Raw genomic sequence first — 25,439 nt, forward strand, 5'->3', positions numbered from 1 at the left:
ATCCCATTTCATTTTCTTTTGTCATACATCTCCACAAACAAATCCAATACTTTGAGCTTTTCTTAATAATATGGTCCTTTATAAGTAACTGTATATTAATGCAAAATGTTATACTACTCTTATGTATTTGAATTGCTCCTTGTATTTTTTAAAATACTGAATAAAAATTTATTGAACAAAAAAAAAAAAAAAAAAGAAAGCTTATTACTTGGTGTTCCACAATGGAAATCACCCAGCAGGCACATCCTAATATCATTTATTCAGAGGTAGCGGATTTTCAGGTTCCTTCCCGGGCGCCCGGAGGCTCCACAGAGGGCGCTCGTGCATCCGCGCGCCTTTTGCCGGCCAGGGCAGCCGGGAAGAGGAAATGAGGCCCTGTTCCTCCCCGGAGGTGGGAGCCATTAGCCGACTAGCGAGAAACGCAGCGTGCTGCCATCCAAGCTGCTCCGGGAGCTAAAGTAAAGCCGGGACCGGTCGCCTCTTTGTTTTTAACTCTATTTTCCCCTTTCTTCTTTGAACTCTTTGCCGGCTTGGGAAGGGAGGAAAGGAGGCGAAAAAGAGAGAGAGAGAGAAGACATGTTCCCGTCTAGGGTAGGACATTTTCTGCAAGGTGCCGCTGCATATGGACAGGAAATGCAGGCGAATGGTGCGGAGGGAGGGGACAGGGCCTGAATCGGGGGAGCCTGCACGGGAGATATCGACTGATCTTTACTGAAAAGAGGGGGTGGTGCGAGGAAGGGTGGGGGGGGGGTTCGTTTATGCGTAGTGGGGAGATGCGATATTACCGGACCTAGCTTTGTGTTTTCGGATGGAAAATTGTTGTCTTTTATGCATTTTAAGGCGTCGCAAAAGGGGAGGTGGGCAGGGAGGACAGAAAGCACCCTGAAACTGTCTCGCACCGTCCGAACCGGGGAAAAAAAAAAAGCTTGTGCAGCAGGCACGTCGGTGGATGTTTGTAGGGCCGGCGCGAGAGCTTGCCCTGGCTGCACGTGGGACCCGGGCTCCTCTCCTCCCCCATCGTCCCGAAAGCTTCTCGCGCCAAGCAAGCTCTGTGGCGGGAGCCGCCTATACCCTTGGCAGCTCGTGAGCCGGGCGCGCGGAAACATTGTAGCAAAACAGTGAAGCCATTTCTTGTGGTATTCATTAAAAAAAAAAAAAAAGATGAGCGGGAGTGGCGCCCTACACACGCTCTCACCATCCCGCCAAGGGGAGGACGGAGGCCTGGGGCTCATCTTCCCCCGCGCCAGTACCTCCTGTTTTAATGTTTTCCAAGCAACGTGCCCCCTTTTCCCACCCTAGCGGTAGTTCGATTATTCCCAGGCATCCTGTAACGTAGGGAGCGGGTTTGGTTTTCCCATAGCTGTATGTACTGGATTCTTTTAAGCGCCCCTCCCCAGTCAAGAATTGATCTATCCCAGAAGACAGCTTGAGATTCCCTCTACCCCTCTCTCGACATAACCCCCCCCCGACCCTCTGCACCCATCTCAACACAAAAGTGATGACCCCCTTCTTCTGCCTCCCACACACTGCTAGGAGTCAGTCTATTCTTAACCTTGAGCTACTACTGAAAAAAGCTTGAGCTAAATTTTACATGAATAAATGCAATAAAAAAAAAAATGCACAAATGTAAGCTGCCCCTAGTGGTATGCTATAGTGCCTCACTGGGGGAGGGGCAGACAACCAAATAAGGTCTTAGAAATTTATTTAATTGAAGTTAGTGACATTAAGGGATCCTTTTATCAAGGCGCGGTAGGGGTTTAGCACGCGGAATACCGCGCATTAAACCGCCTGCCGTGCTTACGCCTCCATTGACCAGGTGTTAGTTTTTTTGCTTGCCGCGGGAGTTAGCACGTGATGAAATGTCCGACGCGCTAACCCCGCTAGCACGGCTTGATAAAAGGACCCCTAAGCTTCCGACTTTAGGTTTTAGTTGATGTCTCTAACACACCCCTGATATATTAGAAAACCCCACAAACAAACAAAAAACCCCACCACATCCCTAATACTCTTACCCCATCCTTTGCCTGCCTTGGATTCAACATACTCTTGTAGCCTTTTCTTTGCTGGCTTCTTAACTTTACAAACATTTTGATTCAGCCAAAATAGCCATTAGAACTTGTGCTGTGAAAACACTGATTTTTTTGTTGTTGTTGTAATATCCTCAAAGAATTCTTGATTAGTTAGAAAATAAACCCATAAATGTATAATTCATTAATATCTTTAGAATAGAAACCCACACATATGATAGGTGTACAAGCCACAATAGCAATTCTCTTGAGCCAAATGCACCAAAGACCATTCAATTCCTATGGACTTTAGTGCACTTGCTGCGCAGGGAATCGCTAGGATAGCTCTGTAAAAGGAACCCATAGTACACTAAAGTCCTGACTGGTCCCAAAGTAAATTGAAGTTGATTTATCGTGGAATTTTAGGACTAATAGTTGTTGATTATCCCACTGTATTTAGTTATTGACCATACAACTGTGCTAAAGTAGGGGTGGGCAACCAGTGCTTATTGCAAGGCTGTGAAGTCAGTAAGCCAAACCTTCAATTTTTTTACTGTCCAAATTCAGATATTAGCCTTTACATTTTTTGTTCTGGATCTCAGATACTGGTTAATGTTATGTTTGCCAGTATTTTAGATCAGGATAAAAAGAGGAGAGTAAATAGTGGTGTGCCACAGGGATCTGTACTGGGAACAGAGCTATTTAACTTATTTAAAAATGAACTGAAACTACGAGTGAGGTCATTAAATTTGCAGATGACGCTAAACTGTTAAAGGTGGTTAAAATGCATGTGGACTGTGAAAAACTGCAGGAAGACTTTAGGAAATTGGAAGACTGGGCGTCCAAATAGACAAATGCAAAGTGATGCACATTGAGAAGAATAATCTAAATCATAGTTATCTAATGCTAGTGCCTACCTTGGGGGGGTCAATGCTCAAGAAATAGAACTGGGTGTCATCGTGCACAATACGCTGAGGGAGAGAGATTGAGGTCTAAAAAATCCTGAGGGTACAAGTGGATTGGGGTTTTTTTTTCTTTTTTTTTTCTGCATCATCAAGATTTACAAAGACTAGTGGTCAGTCAAAGTTATAGAGTAATACTTTTAAAACCAATAGGGGGAAATCATTTTTTCACTCAGAATAGTTAAGTTCTGGAATGTGTTGCCAGAGGATGTGGTAAAAGTAGTTAATGGAGCTGGTTTTAAAAAAAAGGTTTGCACAAGTTCCTGGAGGAAAAGTACATAGTATGCTGTTGGGGGAAGCCACTGATTGCCCTGGATTGCTGGGAATGCTGCTACTATTTGGGTTTTTGCCTGGTACTTGCGACTTGGATTGGCCTTCGTGAAGACGGGATACTGGGCTAGATGGACCATTGGTCTGACCCAGTAAGGCTATTCTTATGTTCTTATAAAATGATAAATTTGCCATACCATATAATGTAAGGTTGTTGTTGTTTTATTTTCCTGACACTGACTCTACCCAAAATTGCCTCAAGGGCACATGTGCATAATAAATGCATAAAACAAATAAAACACCAAATCGAAGATTGGCAGGAGGAAGACCCTCCCCTCTCCCCGGGCAGTAGGAGAGATGCCCACTCACTTCCACAACCCCTGCCACTCCTCGTACCTTCCCCTTCCTAACAGCTGGCTGGAGGTGTGTCTACTCCTTCCGGACAGCAAAATGGCAGGCCTTCCCCTCCAGTGCATCTGATTCACCAGAGAGGAGCCTAGGACTCTGATTGGCCCAGGTTGTTTAAGGCCCCTCTTATGGGGTCTTAGGCATCTGGACCAATCAGAACCTTAGGCCCCTCCCAGGTGCATCCCAGGATGCACTGGGGAGGGAAAGGCCTGCCATTTTGAAAAGGCAGGCCTGTTGGGTGGAGGGATTAAGCATGCCTCTGGCAGCCATCATTAACAAGGTGAGGGGGCGGGGTCATCAGAAGTACAGGGGGTGGTGGCGAGAGGGAGTGGGCATTTCTCCTGCTTTTGGGGGGGTGTCATGGGAGTGCTGCTTGGTGGCAGGAGGGAACATTTCTCCTGCTGAGGGAAGGTGTCAGGGTGTTGCTTGGCGGCGGAAAGGAGAGGGCATCTACCCCGCTGCTGGGGAGGTGTTGTGGGGGGCATTACTTGGCAGTGGGAGGGAGTAGCCATTAGGTGATTGCGATGCGGCAGGAGAGAGTGAGCATCTCTGCTGCCGATCTTCAATATGGGGTTTTGTTTTTTGGTTTTTAAATTTGTGTGAGGAGGGGGAGTCTGATCTGTTAAACCTTACTTTCCTGGTAATAAAACAGGGGAAACAAAACCACAAATACATAAAATAAGGAGTGGAATTGTCCTAATGAGACTGGTGAACACAAGCTGTTATGAAAATGTCCATCCGTGCTACAATATAAAGTATTATACAACTCCGGAACGCCCAGATCTTTTGGCTCCAAGCATTGCCGTATAATACTTTATATTGTAGCACTGATTTGTATATCCACATATCCAGAATATCATCTGAGATTACCCAGAAGACTCCTGAGGCAGGCCAGTTTGGCTGAAACATGTACATGTCGAGCCATTGAGTTATTGGATGAATAAAGTCATTTGAACCATTGGATGAATAAAATGACATTTTCATAACAGCTTGTGTCCACCAGTCTCATTAGGACAATTCCACTCCTTATTTTATGTAAACCTTACTTTCCTGTTAGTTCCTGAGCCAGTCACTGACCAGAAAGTAAGGCAACGACAGCTCAGACCTGTTGGCAAATTTTGGCCGCAAATGTGGCACAATAAGGTTAGAGAGTCACTCGGCGATTATAGAGAATTGCTTGGTGTGATCATTTTAATATTAATGACCTCATTGTACTACATTTGCATGGCAGTATCAGAGACTACTAGAAAACTCGGAAAAGACCCTGGTAAGCTGTTTTGATAATCTGCCACTAAAATACATGCATGTTAAACCAATTGGAATTGGTTTTGCGAGCCGTTAGAGGCAGATTTTAGTTTTGAGAATCTGCCCCTGAGTTTTCAAGATTTTCACAATAGAAATGCATGAGATCCATTTTGTACACCCTTCCACTGGTGTATACAAATGGGCTGTAGTCTCTGAGGCCTGGGTTCACCTGCTTTCTGTATTAAAAAGCAAGCGTGCTTGGCTCTTCATAAAGCTGTAGAACAGAGATGGTCAAAATGATCAGGTTTTTAGACTATATCCCTAATGAATATTCATGAGAGGATTGCATGCAAATATATTTCATAAATATTAGGTAAATACTGAAAACCAGATTGGTTTGCGGATATCCAGGATTGCAGATTGAGTTGTAGAAGATGTGGTGGTGGTGGGGGGGGGGGGTAGGCTCACAAGTATTGCAAGAAATAGTTTTTTCACAGAAAGGTGGCTGGATGCATGAGATAGCATGTTAACAAAAACAATATCAGAATTCAAGAAAGCTTGGCATTAATCATGGGGGTTGTGGGGGGAAAAGAGGGGAAAGCAGGAAATTGAAGAGGGCCTTGCCATGGGCAGATTGGGTGGGCCTTGCAGTCTTAATCTGGAGTTGGGATTGCTGCAGCACTTGCAGTTTTCTTACATGGACCCTGTCACCCAGATTTTGCTTTTCTTTCAGGTCTGTTCAAGTTGGAGGAGGAAATGACACTTACAAGCTCTTAGGATCTCCTGAGACCGGCCTCCTTGCCCCTTCCGTTTTGATGTAACAATAACTGCTGTGAGAGAGCCGTCCACATGTCTTCTGAGGGAAGCTTTTCGCACTGGAGGACAAAGACTAGATCATTTCACCGCCAGCAGCAGGATGCCGCTGGTGCTGCTTCTAGCGCTGCCTCTGGCGTTGCCTCCAGCTCAAAAACCTCAACCCCTTCCCCCTCAACTTCCACCACCCCCACGATGTTGTCTTACTCCTTAGCTAGGGCTTTTGTGCAAGAACTTCATTTGCCCTTCTCCTCCCGGAGTATCAGGTCCACCTCTTCTCAGTCTACCTCTTCTCAGTCCACCTCCTCTTTGTCCACTTCTTCTCTGTCCACGTCCTCTCTGTCCACCTCATCTCTGTCCACCTCTGCTGCTCCTGCTACTGCTGCCCCCAGCACTGCAACCCCCACCACCACTCCTACCAGTTCTGTTTTCACTTGTCAGTTGCGGCTTCCTATTACTGATTCCATGTCGGCAACAGGCAGGAAGAGGAAAGCCAATTTTTCAAACGAGGAGACAGAGACCCTGGTGCAACATGTGGTGAAGCACTTCAGCGCCCTGTATGGCTCCGAGGCTTTGCGGACAGAGTCCACCCGCAGGAACCAGCGCAGGAGCCAGCTTTGGAATCAGATCCAGAAGCATGTCAATGAACTGGGCTACACCCCTCGCAGCATCGACGACCTGAAACACAAGTGGCGGGACCTCCGGCTAGACGTGAAACGGAAGATCACCTCCAAACGTTCCACCAGTGGTGGCAGCAGCGGGACTCTAACTCCCAACGATTCCCGTCTCACACCCATGGAGAAGCTTGTGGCCTCTACAATTGGGCATCATTCTGGTCTTGATGGAGAGCAAGATGGCATCTACCTTGACCCAAGTAAGAGCAGAGGAGGGAGGGCCTTGGCATTTTTCCAATACTGGCCATCAGGGAGGGCAAGTTAGTGTGCTTGTTAATATGAGAGAGGCATCCTACCAGTGAAAACACCCTATACCACCCCTGTTCAGTGCTATGCCATCTGGGGAGAGATTTTCTCTGCTACAATCTTATTGAAAAGTAATAATGATGCACCGTATTGTGGTATTCAGAGATGCTTTATGACAAGTTAATGGGGCTCTTTTCAAAAAAGAAAAATATTCAAAAAGTGGCATAAAAGTGCAGATGGGTGTTTTCCTCATCCAACCCTTCCAATTCGCTATTTTCAAAACCTGTTTTAAAGACAGATGAATCTCAAGGGGGCATGTTAGAGGCATGGTATGGGCGAGACTAGGGCGAGTTTATGACATGGCAGAAAGACATCCAGAATCAAGCATTTTAGAATATGACCAGGGCATTATTTGGACGTTTGGGGCTAGACCTGTTTTCAACAACAAATAAGTGCCAAACAGGTGCCCAAACTGACCAGTCACTGACACCGCCCCCCTCCACCCAAAAATGTAAATGAAACAGTACATCTACCTATGTGACTAGGGTTACCATATTTTTCTCCTGGAAACCCCAGTCACATGACCCCACCCTGTTCTGCCTCCATTTCCGCCCTAAGCCCCGCCCCCACAAGACCGCCTCTCTCCTTCCGGACGAGCTGCAGCGGCTTCTGGAGGGCCCGGAGCATGCGCAGATGTATGCGACGTCATCCTCGCATGCTCAGAGGCCCTCCAGATGTGGCCAGAGCTCGTCGGGGCTTTTTTACACAATCTGAACATGTTTGGGTTTTCCCGGATGTCTGGTAACATAGTAACATAACATAGTAGATGACGGCAGATAAAGACCTGAATGGTCCATCCAGTCTGCCCAACCTGATTCAATAATAAAATTTTTTTTTTTTGGGGGGGGGGTGTTTCCCCTTCTTAGCTACAGTGTTTCTGGGTTCTGAGCAGTCCTATTAGAACAGCAAGCAGGTCTCTGAAGTAGCCTGGTGGTAGTGCAGCGGACTGCAGAAAAAGGAACCCAGACCCATATCCACTCTAGCTAATACACTTCTGGTGGAGCATGTGAGCCCAACAAAACCTACTGGATCATAATATATAGGTGATACCTGCAGGCATAAAGGCTATTTTAATAATAATAATAATAACTTTATTTTTATATACCACAATACCACAAACAGTTCAGAGCGGTTTACAATGTAAGAGACTGTACATATACAGCGAAGATACAATGTAAGGGAATGTACTATGCAGTTGAGAGCAAATTACAATGCAGGGACTGTACATATTTAGCATAGGTGTTAATACTGCGGAAAGCAAAGCAGAATTACAGTGCAGGAGTCTGTACATCTACAGCAGCGATATTTATACAGTGAAAGAAACGGTACGAGAGAGATCGGGGGAGGAGAGGTGGGAGGGTTTGGTTATTTGGAGGGGAGGGGTTCGAGAAATTTATCATAGAGGTAAGATTTGAGAGATTTCCTGAAGTATGAGTAAGATGGGGCAGATGAGATGAGGATGGTCAGGCAATCTGTCCATCTGCCAGCTTGGAATAAGAGAGTTCTATTAAGGAATCTTTTGTAGGTGCATCCCTTTAGGGATGGGTAGTAAACAGATAGGCATTGCGTGTGCGAGTGGTACCTGGGAACGCAAAGTGGTGAGAGAGATATATCGGGGATAAGCCAGTTAGGGTTTTGAAGCAGAGGCAGGCGAATTTGAAGATGATTCTCGCTTCTAGTGGCAACCAGTGAAGTTTTCTGTAGTAAGGGCTGATATGGTCTTACTTTTTGAGACCATAGATTAGGTGGACGGCGGTGTTTTGAATGAGTCTTAGACGTTTGATGGTTTTCTTGTAGGAGCCCAAATATATAATATTACAGTAATCCAGGGTGCTTAAGATTAGGGATTGGACCAGCAGTCTGAAGGAGAGGAAGTCGAAGTAATGTTTGATGGTGCGGAGTTTCCAGAGGGTATGAAAACATTTTTTGACCTGGGCATTGGTGTGGTCTTCGAAGGTCAAGCAGCGGTCTAGGATGACTCCAAGGATTTTGATGGTGGGATTAATAGGGTAAGTTAGACCGTTGAGTTGTAGGGTGGTGGTCATTAATTTGTGATTGGGGCTTGCAAGGAAGAGTTTAGTCTTTTCTGGATTTAGTTTCAGTTTAAACCGAGTTGTCCAGTGTTCGACCATGGTGAGTACTGATGAGATGTGCTGTTCTGTTTCTTGTGATAATGAGGAGGTGGAGATGACAATTGTAATGTCATCTGCATAAATGTAGGATTTCAGTTTTCGGCCTGACAACATGTGTCCCAGTGATGCTATGTAGATATTGAATAGGGAAGGTGATAGGGGGGAGCCTTGTGGGACTCCACAGGGGTTGGACCAGGTATGGGAGTAGGCTCCCTCATTGTGTAGTTGGTAGGTGCGGTTTTTTAGGAAGCCTGTGAGCCAGGTTAGTACCTGTCCCGAAATGCCTATAGAATCAAGGCAACTAAGCAGAATGTCATGGTCTACCAGGTCAAAGGCACTACTGAGGTCAAACTGGAGTAACAGAGTGTTGTTTCCCTGGGAGAATAGTTGGAGGAGGTAGTCGGTTAGTGATGCTATGACGGTTTCCATGCTGTAGTTAGTGTGGAATCCAGACTCGGAGTCATGAAGGATGTTGAATTTCTTGAGGTGTGACATGAGGTCCTGGTTGACAAGGCCTTCCATAATTTTGAGGAAGAATGGTATGTTGGCAATGGGTCTGTAGTTGGTGGCTGTGGAGAGTGGTTCTTTGGGTTTTTGATTGTTGGGGATATGAGGATGTGGCCGAGTTCCAGTGGGAAGTAGCCGGTGGATAGGCAGAGAGTGACCCAGTTGAAGAGTTCCACTTTGAAGGGGAGGAGCTATTTTCGTGATGGAGGGTGGGCAATTATCTAGGCAGTTGGATTTGGAGTATTTGGAGTATAGCTCTAGAAATAGGTTCCAGTCTGGGTTTTCAAAGCGATTCCAAGTCATGTCGGCGGTAGTACCTTCATTGTTTGGGGGAGGTAGATGGGTTAATGGGCTGGTGTTTGTAGTGGCAAGAGAGGCTTTTAAGTTAAGAATTTTATTGGCGAAGTAGTTGGCTAGGTTTATTGGGGAGGGTGGAAGATCTGTGGGGGAGCTTTTATATGAATTGAGGTCAAATAAGGAGTTGACTAGTCTGAAGAGTTTATTGCTGTTCAGGGATGGGGTGTTGATTGATTGGACGTAGTATTTGGCGCGTTTCTCTTTGATCATTCTTTTGTATTCAATAACTTTTTTTTGCCAGGAGTGTCTGTCAGTGTCTGTGCTGGATTTGCACCAAATTCTTTCTAGCTTGCGCACTTCTCGTTTCAGAGCTAGAAGGTTGGCGTCAAACCAGTTGGCAGATGAGCGGTGTTTTTTCTTGCAAGGTTTCAGTAGAGCCAAGTCATTTAGAATCTGGATGCTGAAGTTATTCCAACCTGGGATGAAGTTGGGTCTGTGATGGGTGTTGGGTTGTAAAGGGACCAGAATTCTTCAGGGTTTAGTTGACCTCTAGTCCATATTGTTTTTTCTTTGTGGGTAGTTCTTGGCGGCTTTTGGATTTGTTTTTTGAGCCAGCGTAAGTTAAAGTTGCATCGGAGGTGGTCTGACCAAGGGGTGGTAGTCCAGGTTTCATCTTTGAAGCTTATGCTGGGGGAGGCAGGGATATTGGGGAGGAATGAGATCAGGTCTAAGTGATGTCCTTTAGTATGTGTTTTGGTTGGGGGTGGTTTAGAGAATCCCAGGGATGTTAGGAAGGAGAAAAGATCAGAAACGTTGGAATTTTCTGCCTGCTCCAGGTGTAGATTTACGTCGCTGGCGAAGAATAGGAGCATCAGTCTTGATCAACAGGATTTAGCCCTCCTTGACAGCGAAGTGTGTAGAGAGCCTCATTTACATATTCTTCTGCTCTGCCTTCCCTCACCCTGGGCTGTGCAGGATCTCTTCAGTCTTTCTCTGTACACGCGAGGTTGTAGGAGGTTGTCTGTCCTGCCCAAGCTTCTTTTCTAATTATTGTTCAGGTTTTTTTAACCAGCTGCAGAGGCTCTCAGTTCCCCTGAGACATCTCTGGCTGCAAGAAAACACAGACTCAGGTTAAGAGGTCTGTAGCCCACAGGCACCTGCTTTGCTTGATTCCTGTGTGGCATGCCTGCTTCAACAGTTTGGAGGCTCAGGGACTGTTCCCTTGGGAGCAAGCTCACCCCGGTCTCGTCTGCAGTGGATATGAGCGCAGGCTGTATTGGTTTTCCTGGTTTAGGGCCAGCTGCATTTCCCCCCCCTCCCCATGGTGTCACATGGCCTTCAGTGGGGGTCTGAGGGTTTACTCCCATGAGGGGGTCTGGACGGCAGTCCGAAGAAACAAGCTGTTTGGATGTGTTTAGGCTTGTCTGAGGCAGAAATCCTAATATTAATTTGCCACAAGTCTTTTAAAGTCATTTCCTGTTTATTTTCTTCAGAGCCTTCCAGACCCTCAACCAGTGGTATGATTTGAGGCATTTTTTCATAGGATACTACCTGGGTAGTCTGGGGCTCTGAGGCTTCCTTAGAAGCACTAGTACCAACTTCGGGTGCCAGTTGAACAGGATTTAAAGGAGGGAGAGGAAGAATTCTTTCAGGAGAGCTAAGTGAGGCTCCTGAAATTTGTTCTGATCTCTTAGTCTGTTTAGTATTAACTTCAATAAATGTCAGTGCTTATCCATTGGGCCTGAAGATACAGGAATCGGGACTTTAACTTTTGCTTTATGTTTCCCCATTAGAAGAAATTTTTTGCAATATCATTATAAACACATGAATCAAAGGGGAACCCACTTACTAACCTCACTCCAAGTGGCTCCAAGGAGCCTGGCGTGCCCCTTGGCCACGCGCCACAGAGGCTGCAGCGTTTTGAGTCCGATGGCAGGGGTCTTGCTGATGGTGTAGGTGCCCTTCTCAGTGCCTGCCCGATTTGCAGTATTGTTTGGACCTTTAAAACGCTGGGAAGACAGGGAAGCTAGCAGGTAATAGGCAAAAAAGCCCCTCTCTCCAACTCCAAATGCCTCAGAAGTGTGCTCTCTCTCCCATAGCCTATGTCAGTTTCCAGATAGGCACCAGGAGTGTGCCATTGAGATTGGAAGCTTAACTGCTGTTTCAAGGGGCAGAGACCCATCTATTAGCTCTCTCAACAGCCTGTGTAGCAGGTGTGGACAATGTACGAGCAGTCTTTGTTGACAGATACTGGATCCTGTCAATTGGTCTCTCTCTCAGGGTGCCTTTGACAATATAGTAAAGCGTTTGCAGTGTCCCACATTCGATCTTATGGCATCAGCCAGCAACAGGAAGGCAGCTCGGTTCTTCAGTTGAAGATACGAGCCTGAAAGGTGGAAGTATGGATGCTCTGTGGCTATTGATAGGAAGAGTCCTCTGAAGAATAAGGTCCCACCTGGATCAGGTGATCCTGGTTGCCCTGGACTGGCCGAGGTGGCCTTGGTACACAGATCTGGTGCACCTTTAGAGGGGCAAGGATCTCAAATTTCCTTGTCATCTGGGCCTTCTCTCTCAAGGCCTGGTGGCCCTTTGAGGGCCACTATGATCTTATGGCTTGGCTCTTGAGCGTGTGGAGTTAGCACACAAAGCCTATTCTGACATGGTCATAGCCACTCTGCTGAGAGCGATGAAGCAATCTACTGAAGCGGCTTATGCGAAGACCTGGGAGTGTTTCCAGACCTAGTGTGGTCAGAGATACATGGACCCAACCAAGGCCCCAATTCCATTAGTGTTAACTTTTTTTCAGGAAGGTCTCGGAGAAAGGCCTTGCAGTGGGCTTTCTCAAAGTGCAGATTGCGGGTTTCTCCTGCTTCAGGGGACATTCAAGTAAACGAATGTTGACTTCATATCAGATGCATACAGATTTTTAAAAGAGGAGCCTTACATCTTCACTTGCTGGTGTGCTAGCCTTTTCTGATATGGAACCTTAATTTGGTCCTATGAGCACTCGCTAGAGCTCCATATGAACCCCCTGGAAAAGGCACGTTTGATGGACTTGATGATCAAAACTGTGTTTTTAGTAGCTGATCTCAGTCAGAAGGATGTCAGAGTTACTGGCTCTGTTCTGCGGGGAGCCTTTTTTCAGCATCTTGGACACTGGTGTTTTGCTAAGAACCGTTCCTTCCTTTTTATTGCAGGTAGTTTTCGAGTTTTCACATGAACCAGGAAGTGCGTCTCCCAGCCTTTTTGCCTTCTGGAGCAAGAAAGGAGAACAAGATTCTGAAATCCCTGGATGTTTGGAGATTTGGAAGTAACAAATAAGTTTCAACTTTCCAATCATTTCTTCGTGCTCCTAGGGTCTGCACAAAAAAGGTAGGCTGGCGTCAAACGTGACAATTTCCAGATGGATTTGGATGGCGATTTCTTCAGCTTATATCAGGAGCGTGGCCTTGAAAGCATACTCAACAAGGGACATTGCGTCGTCCTGGGCGGAGACGAAATGAGTCTTGCCTGAATAAATTTGTAGGGCGGCCACATAGTCCTGCCTTCATACTTTCACCAAATTGTATAGGGTGGATGTCACAGTCAGATTGTATTTCGAGTTTGGTTCCGCTGTACTGGCAGCAGGCTTACCTGTCCCACCCTAAGATCCAGGGACTGCTCTGGTATGTTCCATTGGTCAAGACTAATGTTCCTATGCACTAGACGATTACTTACCTTGGTAGTAATCTTTCTAGTAGATAGGGACATCAGTCTTGTTGCCCCCCTGTTAGTCGGTTAGCCTGCTTTACATGCCTATATGGTCAGATGTCTTGTTTACCTCCCCTGTCTAATGCAGTTGGGGTGGAGAAGAGATTTAATGCCTATAGAATAATAATTATAAGTGTTAAATTCTAGAATTGTTGATGCAGGTTGCATTTAAGTAGGTGGCATGTTCATTTCGCTTCGTTATGTGTTACAATGAGTTAAGTGTGTTTATATTTTGTAGTGTCTTTGAGAAGAACAGACTTGTGTTGTGTCAGAGAGGGTCCCCCATGTCCCCTCTCTCTTTTACACACTCTAGGGCTGACTAGTGGCTTTGATACAGACTGAGGAGATCAGAATAGCACGAGAGAGGGGAGGCGGAGCAGAAGAATATGTAAATGAGGTTCTCTATACACTTCGCAGTCAAGAAGGGCTAAAACCCATTGGTCAAGACATATTCCTATGTACTAGACAGAAGATTACTAAAGTAAGTACCTAATCTTCCCTTGTTGTGGTTTACAGTTGGGTCCAGTAGGTTTTGGGTGGGTTTTGGAGGACTCTCTATAGAATATAAGGGCTATGGTGAGATGTGTACCTGTGATCTTTTATGTGAAGTTCACTGCAGTGCCCCTTGAGGTGCCTCACCATTCTACCTCGATGTCTGTGTGACCAGTCTACTAAAAATACTGGCCCTTCCTACATCCCAATGGCTTGTTTTGTGTGTTTTCTTTTAAGTGTTTTTGTTTGGTTTTTTTTAACGGTTAAAATAAGACTCTCTTCTGAAAAATGTCCATTTTTGAAAGCAGGCATGTTTGGTACTGGATTTTTGTGCATCTTCCGCAAAACATCCAAACAGGATTTGGACATTATATTGAAAATGGCCCTCCACTTAGGATGCAGTGGTAATGAGGCCCTTGGAGCACTATCTCCTCCTCCACCTCCTGATCTTGCATCTGCCTCTCCCCTTCTCTTGGAACCACCCTCCGCTCTACTTGAGAACAGCAAGTGGCAGCTGTGATTCACATCTGCTGTGGCACTGCAGGCTTTCCTCTGCTGCCTCCCACCAGAGAGGAAACGGGAAGTGATGACATGAGGGTGGGATGCAGAAGAAGGAAGCCTGCAGAGCCAGCACAGGCAGCGGATGTGAATTGCTGCCACTGGTGGTTCTCAGGGAGGAGAAGGGGGCATTGCAAGTGGGGGTGAGGGAAAGCAGAGAGATGCAGGTCAAAAGGTGATGGTATTGGACCCATGTTTACTCAGTGCCCACCCAAGATGACAGATCTGGCAATGCCTCTGGCATTTATTATTTATTTTCTTAGTTCTTTAGCCCATCCTAATCTAATCTAATCTTCAGTTTATTTCCCGGATCATTTCCCGAAGGACCTCGACTCGATTTACAGTTGATTAAATTAGAATAACATAAGAGCAAGCCTATGAAGGAGAGGCCTAAGAGTAAGATAATTATCAATTCAAAGATGACATGGAAATTAAAATTAAAATATAAAATAAAAAATTAATTAAAAGATTAGGATAAATAGTTGTTACGGCACTTCAGCAGGTAGACCTTCCAGGTATAGGGTAAACCAGTGTTCTTCAACCTTTTGACACCTATGGACCGGCGGAAATAAAATAATTAATTTGTGGACCAGCAGTTGAAGAACACTGGGCTAAGTCGTGCCCATCTCCACCCCAGACCCCGCCCACATAATAGTACTAATTGTAACCATTTTTTCCATTCATTTTTCATATATATATATATACAGTGTGCTTTGTGTATTTTAATTTTGAAGTTAACCATTATGTGTTGTTAATACAATTATATTGTATGTATATATATATATATATATATATACATGAATGTTAGGTATGAATTTCTACATTTCTAAATTTCCTACATTTCTGGTAGGAATGAATGTTGAAAAGCATACAGTGTGCTTTGTGTATTTTAATTTTGAAGTTAACCATTATGTGTTGTTAATACAATTATATTGTATGTATATATATATATATATATATATATATATACATACAATATAATTGTATTAACAACACATAATGGTTAACTTCAAAATTAAAATACACAAAGCACACTGTATGCTTTTCAACATTCATTCCTACCAGAAAACATAATCCCATGCAAATGCAGGACCAAAAACTAAAAGTACTAATATTTATAAACAAACCCTAAGATGCAAGACTCTCTGCATGCAGTACAACCCCCAGAGAAAAACAAACAAATGCGTTTCTTCCTGAACAGACAGCAGATATAAATCAATCACTAAATAAAAAAATAAAATCATTACCCCCCACCATTGTTGTCTCTCTCCCTCCATGCTGTGCCTTGCCTTCTGGCCTGCCCCCCCGGTTTTATCTTTAGAAAAAATTAAAAATTGGTTGGCTCAAAATAAATTAGCTTTAAATATATCCAAGACAAAGGCTTTATTTTTCCCTTCAAGACAGGATCTAAAGCTTTCCACTTCATTTTCAATTGAAAACACAACTATCGAACTAGTACCATCTCTTAAGATCCTAGGAGTAATAATTGATGCTAAATTCTCTTACCAGGAACACATCAATAATATTGTCAAAAGTTGCTTTTATCGTCTGCGTTTAATTCGCTCAATGTCTAAGTACTTAGAGCCAAAATCATTAAATATTTTAGTCCATTCTCTCATAATTTCTAAACTAGATTATTGTAATTCATTGTTATTAAATATTACATACAAGGAACAAAGACGACTACAAATAATACAAAATATCGCTATTAAAATAATCCATCATGGGAAAAAATATGAACATGTAACTCCCTATTTAATAGATTCACACTGGTTACCTATAAACCAAAGAATAACATACAAAATAGCTTTATTAGTATTCAAAACAATAACTACTAATGAACCACAGTTTATTGACCGTTTTCTAATTCCACACACCTCAAATCGTCTTCTCCGGTCCAATACTCAAGAGCTATTAATGGTCCCTTCACTAAAAATAATAGGAACTAGACGCCACGATATCTTCTCAGTCAAGGCGCCGCTTATCTGGAATACACTCCCCTTATACATTAGAAATATTAAAGATCTCAACTTATTTAAAATTAATTTAAAAACATTCCTCTTTAAATCTGTATTTAACCTCTAAAAAAAAAAAAATTTTTCTTTTCTCTCTGATAATTTAAAAAATTTTTGATTTTACTTATATCCCAACCCTATTGTTTTACCCTTCCCCCTCCAACTCTCTTCTCCTCTATCTAGGAAACAAAATATTGTAACTTTTTTTCCCTAATGTTCTTTCCCAATCCTATCCAGTTTTGTCCGTATTGTCAGATAAGAAAGCACTGTTTTTAACTTAAAATAACAATTATATTAATTTTCTTTTTTTAATGTTTTTACCCCAATTGTATTTTCTTATGTAATTCGCTTAGAAATATTAAGCGAACCATCAAATTTAAATAAACTTGAAACTTGAACTTGAAACTTCAGGCCAGTCCACAGTGCGATCAATGTGGCGTCTTTGGGCCAGCTCCCTGAGTGCTGCATTGCACAAAGCTGTGGGCAGTGACTCCTCGCGCGCGTCCTGCGCCTCATCTGGAAGCCTTCCCTCTAACATTGCGATGTCAGAGAGAAGGCTTCCGGTTCAGGCGCAGGACGCGTGTAGGAGCATTTTCCCATGGCTTTGTGCACTGCAGCAGTCAGGGAGCCGGCCTGAAGATGCTGCGTTGATCGCACTGTGGACCGGCGGCTGAAGATCAATGTCTTCTGCCCAATGGACATGCCGGCCCTGTGGATCGGCAGAAAATTTCTATGGACTGGCGGTTGAAGAACACTGGTGTAAACAACCAGGTTTTTAGAGCTTTCTGAAATTGTAAAAACTGTCCTATCAGTCTGGTAGAATCAAGAAGGCCATTCCAAATTTCAACCAGATTTGCTTAGCTTCCCAGCACAATTAATTCCTCTAGAAGACGGATATGATAGTTTATATATTGTTGTGGTCCTTGAATAACAGGCTCTGGTAGCATTCCAACATAGAGGTATAGAAGGGTCAAATATTCCATAGAGGAATTTAAAGATAACACATGCACACTTGAACAGTATCCTGTAATGAACTGGTAGCCAGTGAAGTTTTCTCAATAAAGGGAATACATGATCATACTTCCTCTTTCCAAAAATAAGTTTAGCTGCTGTGTTTTGTATCGGCTGCAGCCGGTCTAAACTACCCTGTTTGATACCCAAATAGACAGTTACAATAGTCCAGCTGAGCGAGGACAGTGGACTGTACCAGCAATAAGTAATGTTCATGATGAAATAGTGATCCGACTTTCCTCAGCATATGCAAGCTTAAGAAACATTTCTTTGCCAAAGAGTTTATCTGATCGTGAAATGTAAGAGATGAGTCCAGAATAATACCTAAAATTCTGGAGGAAAAATCTAGGTGTAATGAGATGCCAGATTTCAATGTAACATCAGCAGGAGGTTTTCTAATCTAGGCCCGATCCAAAATGGTTTGATCTTAGAGGTATTCAGTTTCATTTGATGGATGTCTCCCACATCCTCCCCAAAAAAGCCCAGAATGTTTCACAAAAATACATTCACCATATCTACAACTGGTAGGATGTAGCTCTTCTCATAGTCCAGCCTCTTAAAGTTTGTGCACAGAAAACAAAGCTGTGATTCTTGTGTTTGTCGTCTTGAACGCAATAAGAGGTACACAAAGGGTATCATTTTCTAAATGGTTAGCATGCACTCTTTACTTCTGTACCCCGAAGTATCCAGCATATAGTAATGGTGTTAATCAGTGGTCTCAAACTCAAACCCTTTGCTGGGCCACATTTTGGATTTGTAGGTACTTGGAGGGCCTCAGTAAAAATAGTTAATGTCTTATTAAAGAAATGACAATTTTGCATGAGGTAAAAACTTTTTATAATTTATAAATCTTTCCTTTTGGCTAAGTGTTAATAATAATATTGTAATTTATCCCAGGACAAGTGGGCAGATATTCTCACATGTGGGTGGCGTCATCCATGGAGCCTGGACAGCTTTGCAAGCAGACTTGCTTGTAGAAATTCAGAAAGTTTGCGACTGCCGCACCGCGCATGCGCGAGTGCCTTCCTGCCCTGAGTAGGGCGCGTCTCTTCTCAGTTTTCCACGGAGCCGAGAAGTCCTATTTCGACGCTCTGCGCTAGACTCAGTTCTACTTCATGCCTTCTCCCACAGTGGCTCGTGTTTATTTCTTTTTAGGGTTGCTGTATATTTCTTGCGCGTTTCATTTAAAAAAAAAAAAAAGAGAGACTTTACATTTCTTTCAGTCATGGCGGGGCCTGCCTCATGGCCTCAGCCGGCGGGTTTCGACTTAGCTGCGGCTATTTTCCCGTATATGTCCTGGCCAGTAACGGGCTTCAAGAAGTGTAGCCATTGCAAGTGCACGATCTCCCTCACTGACCCACATCGATGGTGTATTCAGTGTTTGGGACCTGACCATCGTCCGGAGTCATGTGTTTGCTGTGCTACCCTTCAACCTCGTGCCCACAAACGTCGAGTTCAGGTGGATCTACTTGCTCCGATCTCGACCTCAAATCCGATCAAGCTTACAGGAGTTCCCCCTTCTGTCTCGACCTTTGCTTCAACTTTAATCAAGCCATCTTTGTTCGGGTCCTTGTCCTCGAGTAAATCTGCTAAGTCTTCTCCTGATGAGACGCTTGCCTCGTTGCCTCCCTCAGGTCAGGTACCAGCAGTGGTTATCAAGATACCCAAGAAGCATGTCTCCAAGTCAAAGAGTAATTCTTCCTCCTCTTCCTCGGAGACTATAACCACACCAAATGTACTAGATCCTCAAGTCTCGATGTCACATTTGGAGGCTATGATCCAGACCATCTTGGATCGTCAGTTTGGTCATATGCTTGCCAAATATGCTCCTACATCGACTCTGCTTCCTGCAGTCCAGCCTGATCACTTAGCAGTATCACAGGGAGTCGAGTCCTTGGGAGTGCCTCGAGAGGATTCTTCACACTCTATGCAAGGAGTTGAGTCTTTGTGAGTGTCTCGTCTGGAGCAAAAACACGCTACTCAAGGAGTCGAGTCCTTGTCAGTGCCTTGAGATACCTCGACACCAGGCATTCAATCCCTTTTGGTGTCTCAAGCTCGATCTCCAGCCCTCCCTCCTGCAGAGAGGGAGGGAGAGAGTAGACACCAGCAGCAGACAGAGCGAGAGAGAGAGGACACCAGCAGCAGGCAGAGAGAGAGAGGACACCAGCAGCAGGCAGAGAGAGAGAGGCCACCGGCAGAAGACAGAGAGAGAGGACACAAAGCAGACACAGAGGGCACTTACATACGTAACATCAGTAGGTCACACGTAAACTGTTAATTGTTATCTTAAAGTAGGAACGACAGTGGAAGCAGAGGGAAACCAGAAGATGAGCTTTCCAGTGTTCTGCACAGACTGTCATATGTATGACTACCTTCCCTCGGGGAGACAGTCATATGTATGCAGTCGGTGTCAGGAGCTGAAAGGCTTGAAGAAGGAAGTTAAGCGACTAGAGGACAAGATAAAGACTTTACACTACAGAGGACTCAATCAGGACAGCTGAAGACTTCATGAATGAGGAGGAGGTCAGGGAACTCGAGAAATTCATTGAGGAAGCCTACAGGAGGAGGGTGGAAGAGAACAAACTCCAAATGGAAGATGAAATTATACCAACACCAACATGGAAGGGAGAACAAGAAGCAGATGACCTCAAAGAAGACATCCACAAAGGAACACCGCACGAGGGGGAGAAAATGGTAAGTCGATGCCAAGATGAAGAAATGGCGAAACACACCGAGGACATAGAAGAAGAAGAAGCAAAGCACTCCAAGGACATTGACCTGAGACCGAAGCGAAAATTAAAGATAGGAAAGTCAGCGATCCTAGTGGGAGACTCGATCCTCAGGCATGTGGACAGCCACATAGCAGGAGGGAGAGAAGATCGACTGGTGACCTGCCACCCAGGAGCAAGAACCAAGGACATCGTGGACAAAATTGGAAAGATCCTGGAAGGAGCGGAGATGGAAGAGACCACAGTAATGATCCACATTGGGACGAACGATGTCAGCAGGAGAGACTACAGAAGAAGCACGCTGATAGAACAGTTCAAGATTCTGGGAAGGAAGCTGAAGATGAGGATTCAGAAGATAGCGTTCTCAGAGATCCTAACGGTACCGAGGGCAGATGTGAAAAGGCAGGAGGAACTACAATCAATAAATGCGTGGATGAGGAGATGGGGGGAAGTGCATCAACTATTCAAAGAAATATGAAAAAAAAGAAAAATTTTAATGTAGCCTTACATTTCTGGTGTCTGGCTTCCCCCCGGCCTCCCCGCACTGTTTACCTTCGAGAAACAGCCTGCAAACAAGATCACGGTGCTAGCAATCTTTGTACTGCTTCGGAGCTGTTTCCTCTGCCGCAGTCCCGCCCCTCCTCTGACGTCAGAGGTAGGATCGCAACGGAGGAAACAGCTCAGAAGCTGTACAAAGATTGCTAGCACCGCGATCTTGTTTGTAGGCTGTTCCTCAAAAGTAAACAGTGCGGAGAGGCCAGGGGGGAAGTAAGAGGCCGGGGGGGGGGGGGGGAAGCTGGATGCCAGGGGGGAACCGTACGCCAGGGGGGGAAGTAGACAGCAGCACTTCCTGACTGACTATCCCCCCTATAAAGCAGGTGCGGCAGTGGCCGGCCAGCAGGAGCAGCGCTGCCGCTCCTGCTTTAGGGGGCCAGGGGGGAAGGTCAGCCGAATCGGGAAGCCAATTTTTTTTTGTTTGTTTGTTTTGAATCGATTCACCCGAAGTGAATCAGTGAACCAATTCGAATCGTGAATTGGGCAGCACTTGTAAAAGGACCCGTAAGTGGCAAAGCTATACAGATATGCTAAAAACATTCTAAGATCAAGTACAGAAAACACCATATTTTCTAATGAAATTATAAGGCATCATAATTGCCTATATTCTAATCTTTTATGCTAAAATGTATAATATAAAAAAGAAAACCAATAGCAAAACCTTATGAATTTGTAGAGCATTACACGTTGACATACATGCCACCTTAGAAAAACCAAAATGATATTCAGTTAGAGAAAATTACTTCACAGGTATAAAATATACTTGGATATATACAATGTCCATCATCGGACAGAATTACTGTGAAAATCTGTGCAGCTTTTCAGTGGTACAGTCAAAGGAAGTTGAGAAGGAAAGATGGGAAGAGGAGGAGCAGTGGCTGTGCTCTTCCGAAGAGAGGAGTCAGCTTATGTTGGTTAATTACAGGGATCACCAATAGCTTAGTAGGGTTGTGCATTTGTCATTAGAGAATGACACGGGAACATATTTGCCCCCTTCCCCGTGAGTTTTGTCCCTGCCCCCCATCCTGTAAGCTCTGCCTTAACCACAAAAGCCTCAAGTACTTACGATTTTAAAGATAAGGACAGAGCTGGCAGGGATGGGGCAGAGACAGGAAAATAACTCAACGGTATGGGGAAACGAGATTCAATGGGGACAAGGAAAAAATTTGTCCCCGTGTCATTCTCTATTTGTCATCACATAGTTGATTCATTTGGGCGCCAAAAAAGCCTCTGTGTACAGATTGCTTGTATGTGAATAGCCGCCAGGCCCGGGATAAAAACAATCCACCACTGCAAGGTATTTTAAAGTCATCTGCCATGACCTCTTTGAAAAATAAAACAAATATAAGTGATAATTAACATTTTATTTGCATACAGTGTGCTTTGTGGGGGTTTTTAAAATTTGTGGTTACCATTATGAATTAATAAGATTATATTGTGTGTACATAAAAAATGAATGGAAGAAATTGCATTACAATTAGTAAGTACTATTATAATGGGGTTGGGGTCAGGGGCGGAGCTTGGGCTGGGGTACTCAGTTGGTATTTGTTAGACTTAGGGGGTACTTGGCTTGAAGAAGTTGAGAAAAACTTGTCTAGGTAACTATGGAGTTCATTCAGTAAGGGCCCATTTTACAAAGCCACAGTAGCAATTCTCACTTGGGAAATGCATCAGAGTCCATTCAATTCCTATGGGCTTCAGTGCATTTGCTGTGGCAGAATTGCTATCACAGCTTTGTATAAGGAACCCTAAGGCAGGAACTACTGTCTGTGCTATGTCTTAAAAACCAGATTGCTGGGGATGCAAAGCATTAACTGATTCAACATGGAGTTTGAAGTTGGTTCAATACCACTCTCTCAAGTACAGTAGTTTTGAAAGAAATGGAAGGTTTGATACTGGAATAAGAGGATCTGCATTGCTTTTTTCAAGGGTGGCTTTAATGCTACTGGAACACTGCCTAAGTGTCAAACCTTAAAAAAGAAAGTCATATTGAGCATTGGAAAATACAGTAATCAATAACAATTAACTAATAAAAATAGTGCACATTTAATTTTTTCCATCACCAAATTTCCCCATCCTGCCCTGCCCCATCCAGCCATTTTTTCGTGCCACCTGGCTGGAAAAAATTTCTGGGGAGAACACTGATGTTGCTTTCCTATAATTATTGTAGTTCTATCTCAGTCCCTTTTGTATCAAGTTAGTCCTTGTCCGATTCTGTCTAGATTTTAACCTGTAATATAATGACTATTTTTTTTAATCATGTACCTTGCTTAGAAGTTTCATAGGCGACATTATCAAATTTTAAATAAACCTGAAACCTCCTGTCTGGGAAGGAAGACTGGCCGAGTTGTATCTAGGAATCCCTATTCTGGGAAGTGCAGAGAGCCTGGGGGACGGGACAGGGGAGTCCTCAAACTAGAAAGCTGCTGTAATGAACTCAAAACACGTCTCTTTGTCCTTAAAAATTGCAGGTACTCCAAGACAGTCCATCTTCTTGCAGTGCCGGCCCCCCTCAGGAATTTGCGATCTCAGCAGAGGTGACAGACTGAACAGTGCAGGTAAGGGGAGTAGGGTGGGCCTGACTCTTATATAATTTTTTTTTTAACTTTTTATTAAATCTGCTTAAATACAATACAGCTGGTGCATTTTGGCTGTTTCATGTCCCAGCAACTCAAACAGTGGAGTACAAAAACTACCCCTCCCAAAGCATCATAAGCAATACAAGCTCAGTAATTTGTCTCAACCCGTTCCAGAGAACCAACATACAAAGTTGCAGAACTCTCCATAATAACAGAGAGTTCCTAGTTTTGTGAAATTGAAGTTCCAAAATGGTTCCCATACACCTAAAAACCTCTCCCAACTGTTCACGTTCTTCTCATTCATGGCCACTTTGTCCAACATCACCATTTCAAACATTTTTATTTTCCACAGACTGTCAGCCATGGCTGTACCTGCTTTAAGAGCTCAGATCGGTGGGATATATGATATAAGCAGGAATTTATACTACCTTTCACACTAAAGAGCTTACTCCACGTGTTTCCGCATGTGTTAACAACAAAGCTTAATTGTGTAGCCCCTTCCACTTCCTGAAAAATACTCGGAAAGAGACTTGGGAGTACTTGTAGACAAGTCAATGAAACCGTCCTCACAATGCGTGGCGGCGGCGAAAAGGGCAAACAGAATGCTAGGAATGATTAAGAAGGGGATCACGAACAGATCTGAAAAGGTTATCATGCCGTTATACCGGGCCATTGTATGCCCCCATCTGGAATACTGCGTCCAACACTGGTCGCCGTACATGAAAAAGGACATAGTACTACTCGAAAGGGACCAGAGGAGAGTGACTAAGGGGCTGGAGTAGTTGCTGTATAATGAGAGGCTAGAGAAACTGGGCCTCTTCTCCCTTGAAAAGAGGAGACTGAGAGGGGACATGATCGAAACATTCAAGATATTGAAGGGAATTGACTTAGTAGAGAAGGAGAGATTGTTCACCCTCTCCAAGGTGAAGAGAACAAGAGGGCACTCGCTAAAGTTAGAAGGGAAAAGATTCTGTACAAACGTAAGGAAGTTCTTCTTCACCCAGAGAGTGGTAGAAATCTGGAATGTTCTTCCGGAGGCTTTTATAGGGGAAACCACCCTTCAGGGATTCAAGGTTGGATAAGTTCCTACTGGAACAGAACATACACAGGTAAGGCTAGACTCAAATTGGGCACTGGTTTTTGACCTAAGGGCCGCTGTGTGAGCGGACTGCTGGGCACGATGGACCACTGGTCTGACCCAGCAGCGGCAAATGTTATGTGTACACTAGGTGAGCTTTGGGATGATCAAGGGGTAATATCATGGGATGTTTTGCAGGAGGAATATGGATTGTTTAATTCTGAATCCTTTTATTACACCCAACTTAGTGATCTGCTGAACAAAAGGGCTAGAGAGGAATTGTCACCCACCTAGTGCAGGCTTTACAAAAATCTCCACAACGAGAATCAATACCTTTATTATATCAAGCGTTACTGGGACGGGCTAACCCAATAATATATTAAACAGCTTAAGTGGGAACAGGATATGGGAGAGATTGTGCCTCCTGAAGCTTGGAAACATAGCTTTAAAGCCTTGTTGAAGATCTCCCTAGTTAGTAATATGAATGAAAATGGTCATAAAATACTTTATAGATGGTATTATACACCTCAATGCTTGAACAGGATTTATAGTTCAACTAGAAAGGATGGGAGTTTTGTACAGGATTTATGCTGACGATGTTCAGTTTTTCTTTAAGATCCGTAAATGGGGTAATGAGCTGATTCAAAAGCTAAATGGTTATATACAAAAGATTAATGAGTGGATGATGAGTAAGGGATTCACGTTGAATTTAGGAAAAACCGAAATTATGATTGTCGGAGAAGCAGAAGATTATTGGCCTAGGGAAATAAATTTGCACGATAATGTAATAATGATTAGTGAAGAGATAAGAGCACTAGGTGTTCTCCTAGATGCGAAACTGACATTTAATTCACAAATATCCAGAGTAGTACAGCGTGCATACTTTGCTATGAAAAAACTAGCGCAGTTGAAGAATGTGTTGACAAACTGGGATTTTAGATAAGTGTTGCAAACGATGGTATTATCCCAGTTGGACTTTTGTAATGGGATATAGTTAGGAATACCCTCTGTATGTGTCGAGGGTCTACAAACAGTCCAAAATTCAGCAGCAT

General features: G+C 44.0%; 1 protein-coding gene across 3 annotated transcripts in view; it reads left to right on the forward strand.

Annotated features, from left to right (window-relative positions):
• The first annotated feature begins 345 nt into the window (after nucleotides 1–345).
• LOC117354437 overlaps nucleotides 346–25,439 on the forward strand; it is a 33,834-nt gene continuing 8,740 nt past the window's right edge. The window contains exons 1-3 of one of the 3 annotated variants that reach the window (XM_033931974.1): nucleotides 346–458; nucleotides 5,625–6,578; nucleotides 23,202–23,288. In XM_033931974.1, coding sequence (XP_033787865.1) covers nucleotides 5,741–6,578; nucleotides 23,202–23,288 — 925 coding nt within the window. In that variant the 5' untranslated portion in view covers nucleotides 346–458; nucleotides 5,625–5,740. Of the gene's footprint in view, nucleotides 592–3,331; nucleotides 3,391–5,624; nucleotides 6,579–23,201; nucleotides 23,289–25,439 lie in introns of those variants that run through there. The other 2 variants (XM_033931973.1, XM_033931975.1) reach the window with 2 other exon arrangements.

Source organism: Geotrypetes seraphini, chromosome 2 (genome assembly GCF_902459505.1).
Source record: "Geotrypetes seraphini chromosome 2, aGeoSer1.1, whole genome shotgun sequence".
In the NCBI taxonomy this organism is placed as follows: Eukaryota; Metazoa; Chordata; class Amphibia; order Gymnophiona; family Dermophiidae; genus Geotrypetes; species Geotrypetes seraphini.